The sequence below is a fragment of the Necator americanus genome, chromosome V (assembly GCF_031761385.1).
Source record: "Necator americanus strain Aroian chromosome V, whole genome shotgun sequence".
NCBI classification, from domain to species: Eukaryota; Metazoa; Nematoda; class Chromadorea; order Rhabditida; family Ancylostomatidae; genus Necator; species Necator americanus.
The window spans coordinates 34,893,126-34,910,898 of NC_087375.1; the positions used below are offsets into that span (position 1 = coordinate 34,893,126).

Below are 17,773 nucleotides of genomic sequence, written 5' to 3' on the forward strand. Positions count from 1 at the left end.
TCCCTTCAGTGAGTAAACAAACTCGTTCCATACTTGAGTATGGCGCGTCTTTTGTTACTTCACTATTATTGCTATGCGTACGTTGTTCCGTCACGCGACATTTTTCTAATGGATTCATATTTGTTGAATAGGAGCACGCAGAACGGATTTTGTTCCTGAGTCGCTCTCCTGATAGAGACTACAGGAAGAGGAAGAAGAGGTTTACCTGCGAGAAGGAAACCCTTACATTGAGGCGAATCTCTTAAAAGCATCACTCCACGAATCTGTGGTGGTACAGATTTCAGGGGAAAAGTTCCTATACGGGGACGTAGATTATGGAGAGAAGAGTGATTCCGTCCATTTCTTTCTAATTGTCGTAAAAAAAAACCAACCAGGAAAATGCGACGCGTGGGCAAGACTGGCGCGCTCCAACCGAACTCGTTCTGGAAAATAGCGCGCCGGAACGCTTGAAGCCGTATCTTCCGGGCCGTTCTTACGGCAATTAGGAAGAAATGGACGGAGTCACCCTTCTTTCCATAATCTACGACTCCGTATAGGGATAACCCACCTGAAACCGGCACCAGAACAGACTCGCGAGGTGATGCCTTTAAATGGAAATGCAGAGTCTCAATTTTAGTTGATTTAAGTTTAATTACTATAATATAAATAGTAATATGTCGTAAAATATATAATTAGTCAAATTATATTGGCTTTTCATCTTTTTTTTTAAATCTACGCTTCTAGAACACAAACTAACACAAATGTTTTGAGGTACCTTCCACTCTTAAGGATTTAAAGATCTAACCATCCTTTTTGAACGACTTTAAAGAAGTAGACCTGTCATTTTTGTACGAAAATGTTGTATGAAATTTTGCCGGATTCTCTGATTCGTGAAAAATAGTAGACATAAAAAAACTAAGCTACTCCAATTGTCATTATCGTTCACCTAATTTTTTAATCACAAGGAATATTGTGACGTAATGGTAGACAGCAAATAAAAACGTAATTTTTCATCTCTGAATAAATCCATGGGATCATTACCAAAGCCCTTCTTATAAATCCCTTTAACCGAGTTTAACCTTATGGTATCGTGACGTAAACAAAACGTAATCATAACATGAGCAAAAAAAATCCGCAAACTCTTTGTTGTATCTAATTTGCCATCGCTAATATTTTACCTGCAACGGTTTTGAGCAATGTCAGTTGTGTTCTACAGGTCATACGCAAATGTACTGATATTCTTAAAATAAATGTGGAATAAAAACAAAAATAAACTAAACTAAAAAAAAATAAGCACATGTAAGCAAAGATAAGAACTAATGTATACATATGTCAAAAATAAACATAGAGCAAAAACCAAAATAAACGTAAGCATAAGTAAACTTGAGAAAAAGTGCTCAACTTTGCTCAAATGAGAAAAAATGGTTATAACCGGGTTCTAATTTTAAAAATCCAAGAAAAGATTGAGCTATTTTATCTCTATCTCAGATGAAAATATATTTTCCTCGTATTTCGTGACTTATACAATTTAAACTTTGGAAAATTCACCAAAAAAAACTCATGGAACCTTTAAACAATCTGTCCTATCCTATTTAGCAATTCCATGTCAATTACGAATGAGCACTCAAATAACAAACTGGTCGCGTTAGTTGGTGAGGAAGCAAAAAATCTTCGTGAATATTGACGTAGATACTCTGAAGACGAAGAATATATTTGAAAAAAAAAACACTAATAAATATATACTATAATAGTGGTAATAGTAGCATGATATGGTATTAAATATATCATCGAATTTTTTTCTAGAAAAAAAATTAAAAGTAATTGAAATATGTAGTATGTCAATACAACAGTCAAATTTATACATATGTCATAAATAAATATGAAGTAAACACAAAAACAAACTTTAATATCAGTAAGTCAAATATAAACTTAAATATCAGTAGGTCAAATGTATACATATGTCATAAATGTAAACGTTATTTTGAAAAAAAAAGTCAAATAATTCAAAGGAGAAGGCACCGAGAAGGAAGATACTATCCATGACAAAGATATAATACTCCTATATATCAGAGATGTCCATCAATGACAAAAAAAAAACAAAAAACTAATCGTTGACGCATGAAAGTGTCATTACGACATCGATTTGTTCTTTGGATGGAACACTTGTCTTTGTCGAGCCGAGCCAAATGTCGAAATGTAGAACTTTCGAGAAACAGGTCAACAACAACAAAAAAGCCAACGTTTCACAGTAAATGCGTCATTATATCCAAGTGAATCGATCGATCGATTAGTCACAATTGAACTTTTAGATTAACTAGATCTTCACATAACGAGTTTAACTCGAGGAGGATAAAAAATGACGGTGATCTTGGGATTGATCTTGACAACTGATCAAACTTTGCTGTTACTCGGATCCCCTTTGATTTTTCTTTACCTTTTTTTAAAACCTTTTTTCTTGTTTTTGTATGGATTTTTTGTGGAAGTGATGAAGTTTTTGTGGATCTGAAAGGTGTAATCTATAGGCATCGGCGTCTATAATTATAGTCGTGAATAAGTAATCTTCGAATGAAAGCGAGCTTTCAGCCGTGAAAGACTTACTACATTCATCCAGAAATATATCCCGACGTTAACGTTTACGTTCAAAGGAAAGCGGAATTGAAGAGTGAAAGCAGAAACAAATAAAGAACTTATTTTTTCTTGAGGATTGTGAATAATGCAAGCACGCCATCACATATACGATCAAGAAAATAAGCAGAATCGTAAATAAAAACGCAACGGAGCCAAATATGGACATTACACATCAATCATAGCGCTTTTTCCTTGAAAATATTCCTGCGTTGATGACGAGACGACAATCAATGAGACCGGCACTTGAACTCAAGTGCCGGTCGCCACCAGCACCCCAACATTTAGGCGTCGCCACCTTTTGAATTTTAACTACTTGATGTAAGGATTAGAAAAACTTTGGGAAATGATGAATGGAACTTCCCATGAAGAAAAATGTGTGAATGACTTCATGATTGATTATTTTTACGAGAACCGGTTCATTTTTACATTATTATCTCTTCTATTAATTGAAAGAAAACGTTTTTCAAAAAATGACATATTAATTTTTCATGCGAAAAAAAGTAATTATTTATCTACGTTTATTTTTTATCATTCTTTTATTAATTATTTTTCAAACAACCGATTTATTTTTTTTCATTATTACTTATCTTATAATGTGAAGGAAAAACTCTGAAAACGATTAATGAAATTTTTACACTTCTATCATTTTTATTTCTTAATTAAGAATTAAATAATAACTAAACAATCAATTAAACAATATTTTTTTAATTTGTCTCATTTGAAATTCCTTTATTGAAAGCTAAAAGATGGTTGGAGTCTTGTACTTATAGCATTTGTGCCAATTATTATTAAAAATCCCAGAAAAACTCCTAGAAAATAAACGAAGGCTCCACTTCATTCAAATCTCACAAGATTCGTTCATTCAAAATTTTTATTCCGAAACTATTGTTGTACCACGGATCTTGGACTGGTACGTGGATTGAAACCAATACAAACGGAAATGGAAAGCAAAATAAACATAAACAACGAATTAGGAGGAAGAAATGAGGCTTATAAACTAGAGATTCATCTTTGAATCCATGCTAAAAACCCTCAGAATCCTGAATCGTAAGGAAGAAGGAAGAAGAAAAATCGTGTCTATCGATTACGCGAGAACTCGCACCCTATTTCGGATGATGGTTCTTCTAATTTGAACGAGACCTCTGAATCAATCAATATGATCTCTTGATATCGATCAGTCAGCACTACTAGGGTTCTCTAATCCAAAGTGAAAATTTGCTGCAATCGCTACATTGGTGCTTGAAAAAATAGGCTTAGAGTTTGCTTATATGGCTGTTGAGAATTGATCGCTTAGATCATGAATCGATTCTCCAATTTCACAGTAACAGAAGAAGGTGATTTGCCGAAGCGTTAGCCAATAAAATCAATTAGATGCAGCTCATCGAAAATCAATACAACATTTCATTACAACGAATATTCTCGAAAGTCGAAAATTCCCATTATTGGTGTTGTTCTGATAGTACATATAAGGTGCAACGTGACGAAGAAAGACATTAATCCCACGGAAACGACGAATCCACCCTTTCAACACTCGCTGGGGTTCTATATATTCATTCTATTCAATTTATTTCCATTTGAATAAACTTTGCGTGAGAAAATAGTATGAATAAATTTACAATATCAGTGAAAGAAATAATAATGTATGAAAAATGATGTATGTATGAATAATAATGTAAGTAACACGAAAGAAACGTTAGACACGTGACATAATACTCTCATTTATGGATTTTCAATAACGCTACACATAAATTCCGTAACTCATCACAATAACCGGGGATAAAAGAAGTTGCAGATGACCAAAACAAACGAAAAAGGGAGAAGCAGAAAGAAATAAAGCTCACAAACTAGATGGATTCGATTTTACAATTGTAGAAAAAGTAGAACTCACTGGATCAGATTTCCATGTGAGGTAATCCATATTTGGCCAGTTGCGCTTGTGTTTCCTCATTGAATCGGTCGCCCAACGTTTCCCATGCGGTTTTTTGATCAGCGGATAGAGTTGTTCCTTTGCTCTCCAGGAATTTCATCCAGATTGTCCACACTTTCTGCAATTTTACCCCTAATCCTGATAAAATAAAGGTGAGCAACATTATCATAATCGATTTCTGAAATTTTCGATGCGTTGATGGGAAAAACATAAACATAGAGTTGAGCAAATATTATTTTTATGAATAAATGTTCACATTTTTTGAGAGCACCATAATTTATTTAGAATCAATGTATAATGACCTCAAAAAATGGGGTATTGTTTCAATTTTTCATGCAAATTATTGTATATTTATGTATTTTTCATGTAAACTGTGGTATATTTATTTACTTCATAGATCATAAGATATGGTAATTACTGTTGTTGCTTAAAAAAAGAGCAGGTAACCGTGTACTTAATCGAACAACTCAAGTTTTAATTTTAAAAATTGCTGATTTTAATCTATGAAAATCAAATTAAATCTATTTTGACTTTAAAAAATAATTAAAATTAATTTGTTAAAAGTTAATTCAAGTTTTTTCAAATTATTAAAATCAAATTAAATCTATCTTGCATGATATTCTCAAATTCCACTAAATTTACATGGTACAGCCCTTAATACCGTTAACATTACGCAATCCAGATAAGAAGTTGACTTAGACGAAGCTTACAAAATGGCTACTAACTTCTGCCCCAAAATCCATCGCCGACTGATTAATTCATCGGAAACCGTCGGAATTCTTGAGAGTGGGCAAAATTTAATTTTGAAAATACCATTTGAAAATCAAATGAGCTGTATTTGTTGGTAGGGTTTTTAGGTGAGTGTAGGGCAGTCGGGAAGAGGTTAGACTGTGACTGCAGGATTTCGATGCTGCGAGACCGCTCTGGTGCCATTTAGCGATTCATCGATCCTAGATCAATCAAATGCTACCACATTTGTCTCGAAGGATAAAACACTAACTTGGTCCCTCCGTTCAACGCTTGTCAAGCCCACTTTCTAGGCTAGACACGCGTTCCCAAACCTCAAACGATCCCGAATTGGAGTCGAAAAAGCCAATTGTAGAACTCACAGTCAAAATAATATAATTCTAACCGCAATCCCTTCCGACACTTTTTCTTCAATCCGTTCCTAATATTTTTTGAGCATCTTAACCTAACATTACTTCGGTTTTTACAGATTTTGAGATTTTTACCGTGAGAGACGCAAAGGAGTTCAAAAATACCTTCCACAGCGAGGGTTCAACTCCTCTGCTTGCATGTTTGTTAAGATTATCACGGACGAAAGCACGGAACACTGGTTCCTGAAGAAGCAAAAAATTATCTTGGGCTCCTAAAAAGAAATCAGTCATGCAGGGGAATAACACTTACGTTGTCATAGATATTAGCGAGGACATGAACAGAAAGCAATATCGCATCTCCTTGTTTATCAAATCTGTAAACGAAGGTAAAAATCATCTTTGTTTTCCAGGATTACGTTAGCAAAACTGCTCGAACCTCTCACTTTTCTGAACGTCATCAGCGGTGAATTCCTCGGCACCTTTGAAATATTTACGAACTTCCGGATAATTTGTGAAAAAGCTGCAAAATTGACGCTTTTCAGCCAAAAAAAAAACAATGTGAACATACGAGAACTCACAATTTGTAGAAATCCTTTCCATGTTGGTCTTTCCCTACAGGTACATTGCCCAACGAGGCTACTGTATGTTTTTTCACATCAGCATCGCTCATTGCTCTGGAGAGTGTAGAACTCAAGGATAAACTAGTATTGATCGAAAATTAAGAATGACACCAGAAATTGAAGAATGAGCATAAATAAATTGGTAGAAATTTTCAAAAAGAAAAAGAAAACAAAATAGACAAAATAAGTAAAACAAATTAGGTATAAGATATTTATAAATAAAAATAACATGATAGATAAATAAAATAAAGGATAAAATATAATAGATAAATAAAAGAAAATATAATAGATAAATAAATTAAACAAGATAAATAAAAAGACGTATTCTTATTACTTTTTTATTATTTACAGTGGAGTAGAAACACAGAGAACGATCAACAAATAAGAGATACATAGGTAGGGGAATACGAGAGACAAACATCATTGCATTTTCTCAGAAATTATTTCATAGCGAGCTATTTTTGTCCAAAATTGAAACGAGCGATATATTCATCATACCGTAAGCGACCTAAACGATAGCACTCAATCCTGACAATCCTAAAAACTTCTAACAGCCGACAGATCTTACAGAACTGAGACAAAAATTCGAAAGGGTTCAGAAGTAAACGCATGTGAATGAGGAACAAAAGTTTTTACCAAATTCACTCAATTTCTCGCTCGATTAAAAAGAAAACGGAAAAATAAGGAAATTTATGCCCATGAGAATTTACATAAGGTAATTCCTATAATAAAATAGAAACGTAAATAAATAAATATATAACGAATAATATAAAAATTTTGATCACACAAAAGAAAACTCACGACAATGATGGCACAGCAGAAATGGATACTGAAATTAAAGGCATTTTTAATCGTTTTGAAATTTTCAGTAAATACGGAATCTCAAATATAGGGGACTTACTAAAGAAAAATCCCACAAGAAGTTTTGATAAAGTCAGCCAATAGTCCATTTTTTAACGATCCTGAAATGAATTCATTAGGAAAACAAACTAAAAAAGAACCTTAATGGACACAAAAATAACAGGCCAGATTAATCCCTGGAAATAAACGGTTGGGATATGGTAATACGTATGAGTTTCCATATTTTTTTAACGCTATTATTGCCTCAAATTATCCCAAAATGGCTCGACGACCTCAAATTTATCACCATTAATATTCAAAGATGAACAAGTCTGTTCCATGCAAGTCCCATGCAACATTAGGCGTAGAAATGCAGGCTGCTTTCAAAACGTGTAAGAAGATGTGACATTTTGAAGCTTACAGTGCACCTTGGGACCCGCGTGGGACCTACTGAACTTTGGAGTAAGACAAAAATACAGAAACAGAAACAGCTTCAAAGCGAAGTTAAGGAAAAGAGGTGTCGTTGAATAATTGCACGATGTTTCCGTCTTCTCAACCTTTTATATTGCTAAGATAACTAAAAATCGTCGGCAAAAAAATTAATGGAACACGCCAAATTTAATCTGCAACACGTTTTAATAATTATTGCTGCGTGATATACTTAACGTTACATCGCTTACGAAGAACTTGGAAAAAAAAGCTTGCTTTCCTTAAAGAGATCTAGTTTGCTTATTTTAAGGATTTCAGGGTCCCACTAACTAAAGTAAGTGGCGATCTTTTCGATCCTATATCGTCCATACACCTGAATTTTCGTATTTTCCCCCATATATACGTATAAAGGTGCCTCCAACCTTTTCCATAACACTTGTTCGCGACTGAGTGTGTGTGTTTTTTTTTCATGCATAATATTATACTATGACTATATTTAATCATAATTAACTTATCTTACTCAATCAGAATACGGTATTATTCCTACATAATTGAATTATTAGTTCTTATACAAAATTATATTACTATTTGTGAAAGCACTCATGATATCAAAGCATTTTAAAATAGAAATTAAAATAAAAATGAGAATAGAAATTTTGCAACTCCTGATTGGATTTGATGGAAACGTCTACCACAGCTCCGCTTTAATATCCAGCGCAATGTCAATCCTGAAAAAAAGGAGCACCCTGCGATTACAGATGGTTCTCTCACATCAAATCATCCAATATAGCATGTGTGACGATAGTTGACAACCTTTTACGCTTTAAAATAAATTCTTTCGATGTTTCCTTTCTTTTCCATGGATGATGAAAACGACCTCGTCGTGCTGGTTTCTCCAGATAATCGGATCATCATCAAAATCACTTGAATGTCATAATCTTTTCTTGAGTTGTCACAGTGTATACCGGTTACGGTAGTCTCAAAGAGAATAAATCAACTAGGAAGCTCACAACACTCACTAAATAACCACTAATCTGTTCAGTGTTGAAAAATTCCATAATTAATTCGGTGTCTATAATTTTTCTTTCATTTTTCAAGATTAAATCGAACAAAATTTCCTGGGACTTGAATCATCATCATTCATCCTTTACAATCCTCTACTATCTTTCTGGCAGACTTCCAATGCCCCTCTTACAAAAAACCTTTTTTCTCCCATCTCTCACGCTTCTCCCTCTCCTTAAACTTTAATTTACGCTACTGAAAAACAGTCTTGGATCATTCACGAGATGATTCAGTATTCACAGAAAAAAATTTCTTTGACTGTTACTACTACTAACCGCTGTTATTTTTGATGTATGCTACTTCCCACTATATGATTTACTCTAGGGTTTCTTAGATTCTTTAAAGTTTCACTACATTTTTTGACGTCAAATGTTACTGCCTTCTGCTATAATTATCTTAAAATTAATTTTGTTAAAATTATCTAACCACTTTTCAATCCAATTAATTTAATTACTGACGGGAGCTCTACAACGAAGAGCATATTTTCACCATTATTTCAACCCTACAGTAGTACTAAGAGGTATTTACAATGGTCTATTTTACCAACAGTGAATTGAATGAATTTTTGTTCCAAAGTAAGGGAAGAATTCATAAATCAAAGCTAAATAAAAAGAGTTTTTGTCAGTACGCTGTAATGGTATATATAGAAAGTTATTTCTTTGATAGCTTGCATCCTGTTACTGTAGGTAGTGGTTTTATCATATTGCTTTTCCAATTTCTTAACTTTAAAGGCATCACCTCACGAATCTGAGGTGGTACGGATTTCAGGTGGAGTATTCGTATACGGCATAGTAGATTATGGAGAGAAGGGTGATTCCGTCCATTTCTTCCTAATTGCCGTAAAAAAACGGCCCGGAAGATGCGGCGCGTGCACAAGACTGGCGCGCTCCAATCGAATTCGTTGTAAGAAAAAAGCGCCCCGGAACGCTCGAAGCCGTATCTTTCGGGCCGTTTTTTTACGGCAATTAGAAAGAAATGGACGGAAACACCCTGCTCTTCATAATCTACTATCCCTTATAAGAATACACCACCTGAAATCCGTACCACCTCAGATTCGTGGAGTGATGATTTTAAATTTGAATTCTACTGGGCAGTCACATGCGTGCCAATTACATGTGCGGGCAGCCACGTGGAAAATCCCTCTATATAAAGAACTCGCTTACAATCATAGCGAGTCTAGCAGTTCGTCTAACGTAGCGCCACAAATCGTGGCGCAGAGCCGAGCTTCGACTGTGAGGTTAAAAATGACTTGACGGAAAGGCCAAAGGAACTGGTATCGAGAAGATAGCTCCTCGAAGGAATCTTCCCTGAGGTAGAGACGGTTGTAACACAACCCATAGTAAGCGTCGAGTCGTCGACAGATCTCAGAGCGTCTTGGGGTCCCATCAGGAGAACGCCTGTTTAAGATGGCGTGAGTGGTGCCTGAGGGAGTGTCTACAGCGCAGGTCGTCGTAGCCGTTGTGGAGCGATAGCGCTGCATTATACCAGGCATCCAATGGCCATGGTTACGCATGATTGTGCCCATCTATACTCTTAATCCCCTTATTCAATTTGTGTTGAAAAGTTAGGCGACTAGTTATCTTGTGCTTGGTTAGACGATATCATCGACTCCGATGATAGATAAGGGGCGTGGTATAAAGTACCGTTTGTTGTTATGGTTATTTTCGTGGCATAATGATTTGTACCGTCAAGAGTGCCGCAAACAACGCTCTTCCCACTCATTACTTCGCTCACATTATTCTCTGTCTACTGTACAATAAATACATTCCACTGAACCACCGTTTCGGTCTGTTCAATTAAGGTGATAAAACACCTAGGTCTCTAGTCACCAACTTATATAATCTGATCAGCAAGCCACCAGCCGTCATCAACGCACCCGCACCAAGCCGAACTCTCAAGCCACCATCAGCAATCCACTATCGAGAAGTCACTATCAACTCAACGTCACCACCCACGCCACTCCACAAACCCCACAACATCGATCAGTAGGATGAAAAATATTTGTCGAACTAGAAATTTCTGTCATGATTTAATAATTTCGTGTTGTCGCCCGCGGCAAAAGAAAAGGGATGAAGTATTCCACTATCGTTGCCTTCTGGATGGGGTAAAACTCGCAACTTCAGCATCTTAACATACAACGCAAAGTGGAAATTCTGCGCCTTTAATCCCAACGACGTCCTACTTTCTCGTTGCAGAAACTATACACCTTTTTCACTATATGCATAGATGCTTATATTTACTAACCTAACGAAAACAAAGAAATATTTATTTGTGCATAATGACAACCAGCGAGAAATTTTTTTCAAATATATACAGTTCGATGACAATATTACTAAGCCCAGTCAACAAATTTTTTGCAATGGGTGAGAAAATTTGAACACCGTAACACATTAAAAGTGTCACGTGGATGTGGGAATGGATTGCAAACTTTTCGTGCCTCTGCGACCACATCTTCACATTTACGTATTGAAGTTTGTGGCCGTGTGACCTGAAAGAAACAGATAATTGAAGACCGCTTACGCAACTGGACCAGTCTTCAATTCGTCGATAGTCAAATTTAAGCAACAGCCAAGATTGCTAACAAACTTTATTAGGGCTAACGTTTCGGCGTTGTCGCCTTCGTCAGAGCCTGGAAAGGAAGAACATTTGCAATATATCCTCTCAAATGTTTCATCCAGAACAAGTATTCATCCCCTAGGATAATACACCCGGAAACAAAAAACAAAAGAGCCTAATTCGGCGGGGGGGAGGTAGTCGTTAGGTACAGGCAGCCCTCAATTCGTTCGTCTTCCATTCGTTTTGACACGATTATACAATATTATACGAATAGATCTACTTCTAAACCAGACGGATTAGCAATTGAAATAGGCTTTTTCTTTGAATAATCATTTAGAAGGCTCAGCATCCAACTATTAAGTAATTAGCTCGGTTTTTAGAACGTTCGTCACAGTGCGAAACTGACTTCTCGAGATACTAGGAAACTACGAAGGAAAACATGTGCAACCACAATCTCATCCAAGAGAAATATTCTCGAATTTTCAAGATTTTCGCAGGAAGTTGGAACTACATACGAATCTTGTAGTTACTAGCATAACTTATAGGACATACACCGACATATCTATGGAAGTTCGATCACCAGCGCCGGCAAAACACATCCACGAGTACCCGAGAATCGCTGTGGACGCGAAAACAAAGTAATGCGACCTTTAATAGAACGATCCATACAATCTAATGTGGAATAGTAGCCTGGTCACTTTTTGCGTGACTGCCCCACCGTCCTTTGTACCGGTATCCGTGGACAGCGACAAACTCGTCCTTTTGCGGTTGCCGTCATGTCACTACTCTCAATCAATATTCACCAATTGAATATGAACGCTTTTCACCGGTTCTAGTGGGACTCTATCAGCCTTTGTCTAAATGGTCCTACTGCGCATTAGTGATCAAAGAGTGTGCGTCAAGCAGAGAAAGTGGGTGCGTCGCGGTCCAAGAGGCAAACATAACTGTCAACAACTACAGACAGCGATTCGCTGCAAATAACAGAGAAATTTGTCATATCCACAGTTTTATAACGGCGAAATAAGAATGAAAAGAGCCAATATCATCACAAGAACCAGATAAAAGGGATAAAAAGTTACCGGCTGCGCTGGAGTGAGTTCAGGAAGGCAGAATTGCTCAAACGCGAAACAAAACTGTAACACATCATGCTCAATCTTTGATCCAGCACAAAACTTCGGATAATGCTTGTAGTATCTGTAACGGTTGAATACGGTTAAAATTTACAATCAGATCTACACTGAATTCTAAGCGACGCACCTCTGACAATACGCAACAACTGGAATGACACCGGCAGTAGAGGAGCAAGCGGCTGGATACGAGTTACAGAATAGGAGCTGCAGCGGAACCATCCCGTTTCTCTTACAATCAAGGAGGATTTGACATGAACTCACCTCATCTTTGTTAACATCTCCATGACAATTTTTTACAAAACGCTCTCGATGTACAACACAGTACTCACTTACGAAAACCATAACCGATTTCTGAAGTAAAGGCAGCATTTTCCAAAATTGACTATGTTGGGGTCTCCGTGGGACAATATAGAGTTCCGGTTGTAAATTACGAGTAATGGGGTGGCTCCATTCAATTTCCCTTGATTTTTCTGGAAAAACAGCGTGGGAAACGGCGTTCTGGAAAAACAGCGTGAGAAACGGCGTTTCTCCCTACGAGATCAACAGCCTATTCGATCAAAAAAAAAAATCAGAACGCTTCTGAGGGGACTGGAGCGTGTACAAGAGTGGCGCGTTCTAATGTTCCCCGTAAGAACAAAGGCGATTCCCGTACTGTTTTCTCCACGAACTCTATACTTTACCACGGAAATCCAACAATTTGTCAATTTCGTGAACTTTAAGAAGTTGTGAACGTCTTCAACAGAAAAACACCAATGTTTACCTCATCCTCAATGCTACCAGCCGTGGTACTACTCCTCTGAACAACATCGCTTTGTGGTGAAGATGCTGAGCTTGATATCTCTGATGGAGGAACGGAAAACTGAATAAACGCGATCCTTGTGCGAGATGCTGGACATTAAAAACCCGGAACTACCTCCTCATGGGCTTGTTTAGGCTTTGGAAGTCTAAGAAGACTACCAAGTCGTTCGTCGTTTTTCGTAGAATTGTTGAAGTCGACTTCACCAGTTGTAAGATTTCTCTCGGATAACGTTGAGGTGATGACCGTAGCAGCTGTTGATGCTGTAAAATCAAAAATTGGCTAAGCAAGAAAAAATAGAGGATTAAATACGCTTTATATTGTACTGAAGTGCTTAGATAATAATCTAATCCCTTAAAGGTTTTTTTTCATAATTTCGCAGAGCCCTTATCCTCACTACTTCCTAACATGGCTTGCAAGAAAGTTTTTCTAGACCCAAATATATTTCAAAAGTGCTTACACCATCATTTATAATTGTTTTGAATAGGCAATTAATCTCGAGTGAAAATTGACTTACTCTGAGATTTTGGATCTGCTTCTATTGGCGGCGGTGTTACAAGCAGTTTAGGGCTAGGATTATCCGTAGGTACAGTTGGAAGTGGATCAAAATCAGTGCAAAATCGCAGAGATGGACGCTGTCGACAGGCACGCTGTAAACAAAATTCCCCCAAACTTAGATCCTGGAATAAACAAAGCAAAATCTTAATCGCAATCAAATATAGAATCAAAATGAGATTATTTCTGAAAGAAAACAGTGTCTCCTTTCTCTTATCAATACATTATAGCAATGTGAATCCCAAAAAATAATGTACTGAATAGGGAGAGAGAGTTCTCCCCTCTATTTCTCCAGGACATAGTCTTCCGAATTCGGATCAAATTTGCGCGGGCTATCCTTTAAATGGATGAGTCCTTTAAAAATTTGATATTGTTCACGCTGCATTTTCCCTTTATTACATGCCCATTCTGTTGTTTTTCTGGAAATTCGGAGAATTTTCTTTTATGTGAATATCCTCTAATTGTGAAGTAAAGTGTCGTTGGGGGGTCACTCAGTAGCGCCCTTAATTCTTGAAGTAAATAATCAAATCAATCGGGGCCCTAAAGTCTAAAGCTTATTAGTCTTAGAGAATCTATGACATGTAAACCTAAGTTACCGAGAGAAAAAAGTAAATTAGAGCTTCGGGAAATAAGGACGCCACTGAGTCACAGAACAAGTGAAGTTTTTTGCATCCATCATATTTCCGTCTATTCTTAAGTGCTGTAATGTAAGTCGGTGTTTTTTTTTTGTGAAATTGGCATTTCCAACCTTTTAAAACTATGGAAACATCGTTATTAGATGTCACTATAGTTACGGAACAGAGTTACGGTACTAGCCGTGCTTGCGGACGATTTCCCATAAGTAGGAAAAAAAAGAGTCAAGGTTCTTTTTCTTTTATGCATCATGTTTTCTTTGAAATTCCACCATTTTGTTTTACCTAGAAACGCTATATGATTAACTCTTTGACGACAGCGCGGTTCAAGGGTGGGTTGCACACTTTCAGCGGTTATTTTTCGTGATTTTCTGATTTCTTCGAAAGTTCTTTGTACTCAGTCCATTTGTTATTATCTATTATTCTGTTTTCTTTTTCAAATATGGCTCGTGAAAATTGGTCGGCGTTCGATACGCAAAAAAAGCACACTGTCGTCAATGGGTTAATTTTCTTTGGGTTCATCAATGGTGAGCCAGCCCGCTTTTTTCCCCGACCTTTTTCCTGGTTAACTTTTGTTGGGTAGGATAAGATGCAATAAGGCTACACCTGTAAGAACCTAACTTTGCGTCGTTACGCATTTTAATTACCTTTGAAATTCTAGCCTAATTAAACTAACTTCTTTTAAAAAGAATTGTGTACTGTTTAGTAATAAGCTATTGTATTATTACTCCTTTTCCTCCTCCTCTTCTCTCTCCCTGCAATAAAGATGAAAAATATTCGCAAACTCTGCCCGCTCATAATGATATATGCGCCTTGCTTACGCCGCAAAGATAAATGTTGACGCATATTCCAGACACATAAATAAATGTGAGAAGGTAAGAATTTTCAAGCACTTTTTTTCAAGATAGCACAAATACTGCGAGGAAACTGTGCAAACACATCAATTGTGTATTCAGAAAGATACCCTAACTCGTGCGATGAAAACAGTTTTACGCGTTTTTTTTACGGTTTTTTTTTTGTATGCAACAATGATGCAACGAAATTTGAACCAAAAATAATTCCAGTAACTAATAAATACTAGTGGTTAGTAGCAATCTCTTGCCTTCATTTTGAAAGGAAAAATTCTGTTTTAACCATCCCAATACTAAGGATAAGATTAAGGATTTAGGCTAAGATTCAAGGATATTCGAGGAATACCATCTCGTTAAAGTGCATATAAAAACATTCCCGACAATGTTTCCTTCGATGTTTAATCCCTAGAATGCTATCCTTCGACCGTATTTGCTAACAAGGATCGATTGCTTGCAAGCCAGGAATACTGGCTGTGGGCAAGCACTACGCACTTAGATACAAACAGTAATCGTATCCCTTTGAATATAGTGATGGCATACGACAACAAGATCACATTACAATATGAACCCGATTATTTATCACCTGTTCTTCCCGATATCAAAGAAATCGAAACGAATTTCCGCATTTTTTGAGTCTTCTGCTCCAATAATTTATTACGTATAATATTTAAAACCGTAATACAGCTGAACTTTTATCCACTAGTGTTAACCAAGTGTATAAGATATCATGCGAGCTTTTTTCTCGCCTACAATTTCTCGCTTTCTCTACATTTCTGTGCTCAGGTGATACATTGTGGCACCTAAGCGGTATGAAACAAATGGACTAAAATCAGCACCACAGCATCGCGATACTAACAGAAAGTAGACTTTTTATGTATATTAGATGTGTCGCTCACCGCAACGCGACAATCGCGTCTACAATACGCGCATTTTAGGACATCCGATCGATGGTGTGAAACGTCCGCAATTCCCCGTAATATCCAAAGGAACGAAAAAGATAGCAAGGACCGTAAAGAAATAGTTCTCGGGTAGCAAGGACAGTGTAAAGATAGAATTAATTACTCTTAAAAAAAAACCTCAAAGTAAGATGGAAACAATTCATATAAATTACAAAAAGTCTAAAATAAAATAAATGAACGTAAGTGTAGATACACAGTAAGTAGAAAGGAAAACTCACCTCTATCAAAATTGTTCGAAACCGTTCCTGTGCGCTAAAGCTGCCAACGGCTAGAAAACCCAGTAGGAGGACAAGCATTTAGCGACACGTTTCTAATGTGCGACTCTCTAGAACTGACGACGATATTTGTTTTTCGTTCCTTCCTGTTTGGAACAGGCCTAATATGGATAGAAGGTCAATGAATGTAAAATGGGTCGAATAGCGGACGGAATGATACGGATGAAAGACGAGATCAAATCAAGTCTGCTAGTATCGTTGTATCCACACAGTCACCCGACGACCTTTGAAAGTTCTCATAAAATCCCACAATGGGTAGCCATGTTGGCTGATCTCTTAAGATCACAACGTCATTCTTATCAAAGTAACGTTTACGGAGAATGAGAGAGAAACGTCCTTTACATTAAACTGCAGTCATCATGTACTGACCGCTATATATGTCTTCCATCTATCATAAACACATTCTTCTCCTTTTCACTTTATTAATGTATGAGAAAGAAGTACGGTAAAACATGCGCGTAAGACGAGTAAAACATACAAAATAGCAATATCACCTATTTCAAAAAAGAAAGCATAGGCATGCAACTACAGAAGGAAAATCACACAAAAATATTGAAATCTTGCAGAAAGAAGCGGCCAAAAAGCACACTTGGCTTGGTACAAGTTACAAACTGTATGGAATTTTAAAAAAAGAACAATACATTGATAGGCAAGTTGGGTAAATCTATGAAATCTACAATTTTAAACCTGCACACTTTAAATCCTAAACGTTTCAATACTAGCATAACCATTGAGGTCTGAAGAAGCCAAAAACTAAATAAGATGCCCTGCTGCGAATATTTCCTGGCACATCGTTGGGTATTCAACACGTGCTTGAGGAAATAAGAATTTCGTTTGAAACGTTGCTTATAGTTTACTGACAAAAGGATAGGGCAGAAAGATCCTCCCAATAATGTGACACTTATGTACAAATTTACAATGTTACAGTGCTCTAGAACGAATTCCAAGTGATGGAACCAGGATCGACAATGTTTCTAGAACTCCTGATTTCCTATTTTTTAGAGAATGTCATAATTTCTATTTTGAAATCAATCATGCTGAAACATTCGTGATTTAAATGCAGCTCCTGTCCAGCAATGATTGAAAAAAAGAAGTTTCTTTCAGAAGAAGGCAATTTCGAAAAGCAAGAAGTTAAGACGTATAACAGTACGAAAGATTAGGAGAAAGCTGAATCCACGGAAGTACGGCGAAACATAGCGGATCCATGGTAAAGTTAAGGTTTTAAAAAATTTCGCAGTTTCTCAGCAGTTCCCAAAACAAGTGCAAAGAGAAAGCAGCAGAAATCCATAAAAATTGCAAACTGACATTGGGATGTTGTTTAGCAAAAAGCTGGTGAAGCAATGTAGCGGTGAAGTCACTTACTGACTTCACTGTGGACCCGGCTATCCTGGGGAAAAGTAAACCACTTCTAGGTGATTTCAGCGGAACATACAAAAA

At 36.7% G+C, this 17,773-nt stretch overlaps 2 protein-coding genes across 4 annotated transcripts; both read right to left on the reverse strand.

Moving 5' to 3' along the window:
* Positions 1–4,499: 4,499 nt before the first annotated feature.
* Positions 4,500–16,357, reverse strand: RB195_016132 (uncharacterized protein; the record flags this gene model as incomplete). 3 transcript variants are annotated; one of them, XM_064207156.1, is made up of 13 exons in its annotated part: positions 4,500–4,652; positions 5,797–5,874; positions 5,942–6,005; positions 6,068–6,151; positions 6,210–6,305; positions 10,964–11,070; positions 12,218–12,332; positions 12,396–12,472; positions 12,530–12,619; positions 13,029–13,127; positions 13,182–13,327; positions 13,582–13,714; positions 16,280–16,357. In XM_064207156.1, the coding sequence occupies 13 exons, from the start codon at positions 16,355–16,357 to the stop codon at positions 4,500–4,502; spliced, it is 1,320 nt and encodes a 439-aa protein (XP_064063035.1). The 3 variants fall into 3 exon arrangements, with proteins under 3 accessions (XP_064063035.1, XP_064063036.1, XP_064063038.1); XM_064207155.1 differs by lacking the exons at positions 4,500–4,652; positions 5,797–5,874; positions 5,942–6,005; positions 6,068–6,151; positions 6,210–6,305 and having other exon boundaries at positions 10,915–11,070; XM_064207154.1 differs by lacking the exons at positions 10,964–11,070; positions 12,218–12,332; positions 12,396–12,472; ... (3 more) ...; positions 13,582–13,714; positions 16,280–16,357 and having other exon boundaries at positions 4,500–4,712; positions 6,210–6,301.
* On the reverse strand, positions 9,748–10,107 carry RB195_016133 (uncharacterized protein; the record flags this gene model as incomplete). Its single annotated transcript, XM_064207157.1, has 1 exon — positions 9,748–10,107. The coding sequence occupies one exon, from the start codon at positions 10,105–10,107 to the stop codon at positions 9,748–9,750; it is 360 nt and encodes a 119-aa protein (XP_064063037.1).
* Positions 16,358–17,773: the final 1,416 nt, after the last annotated feature.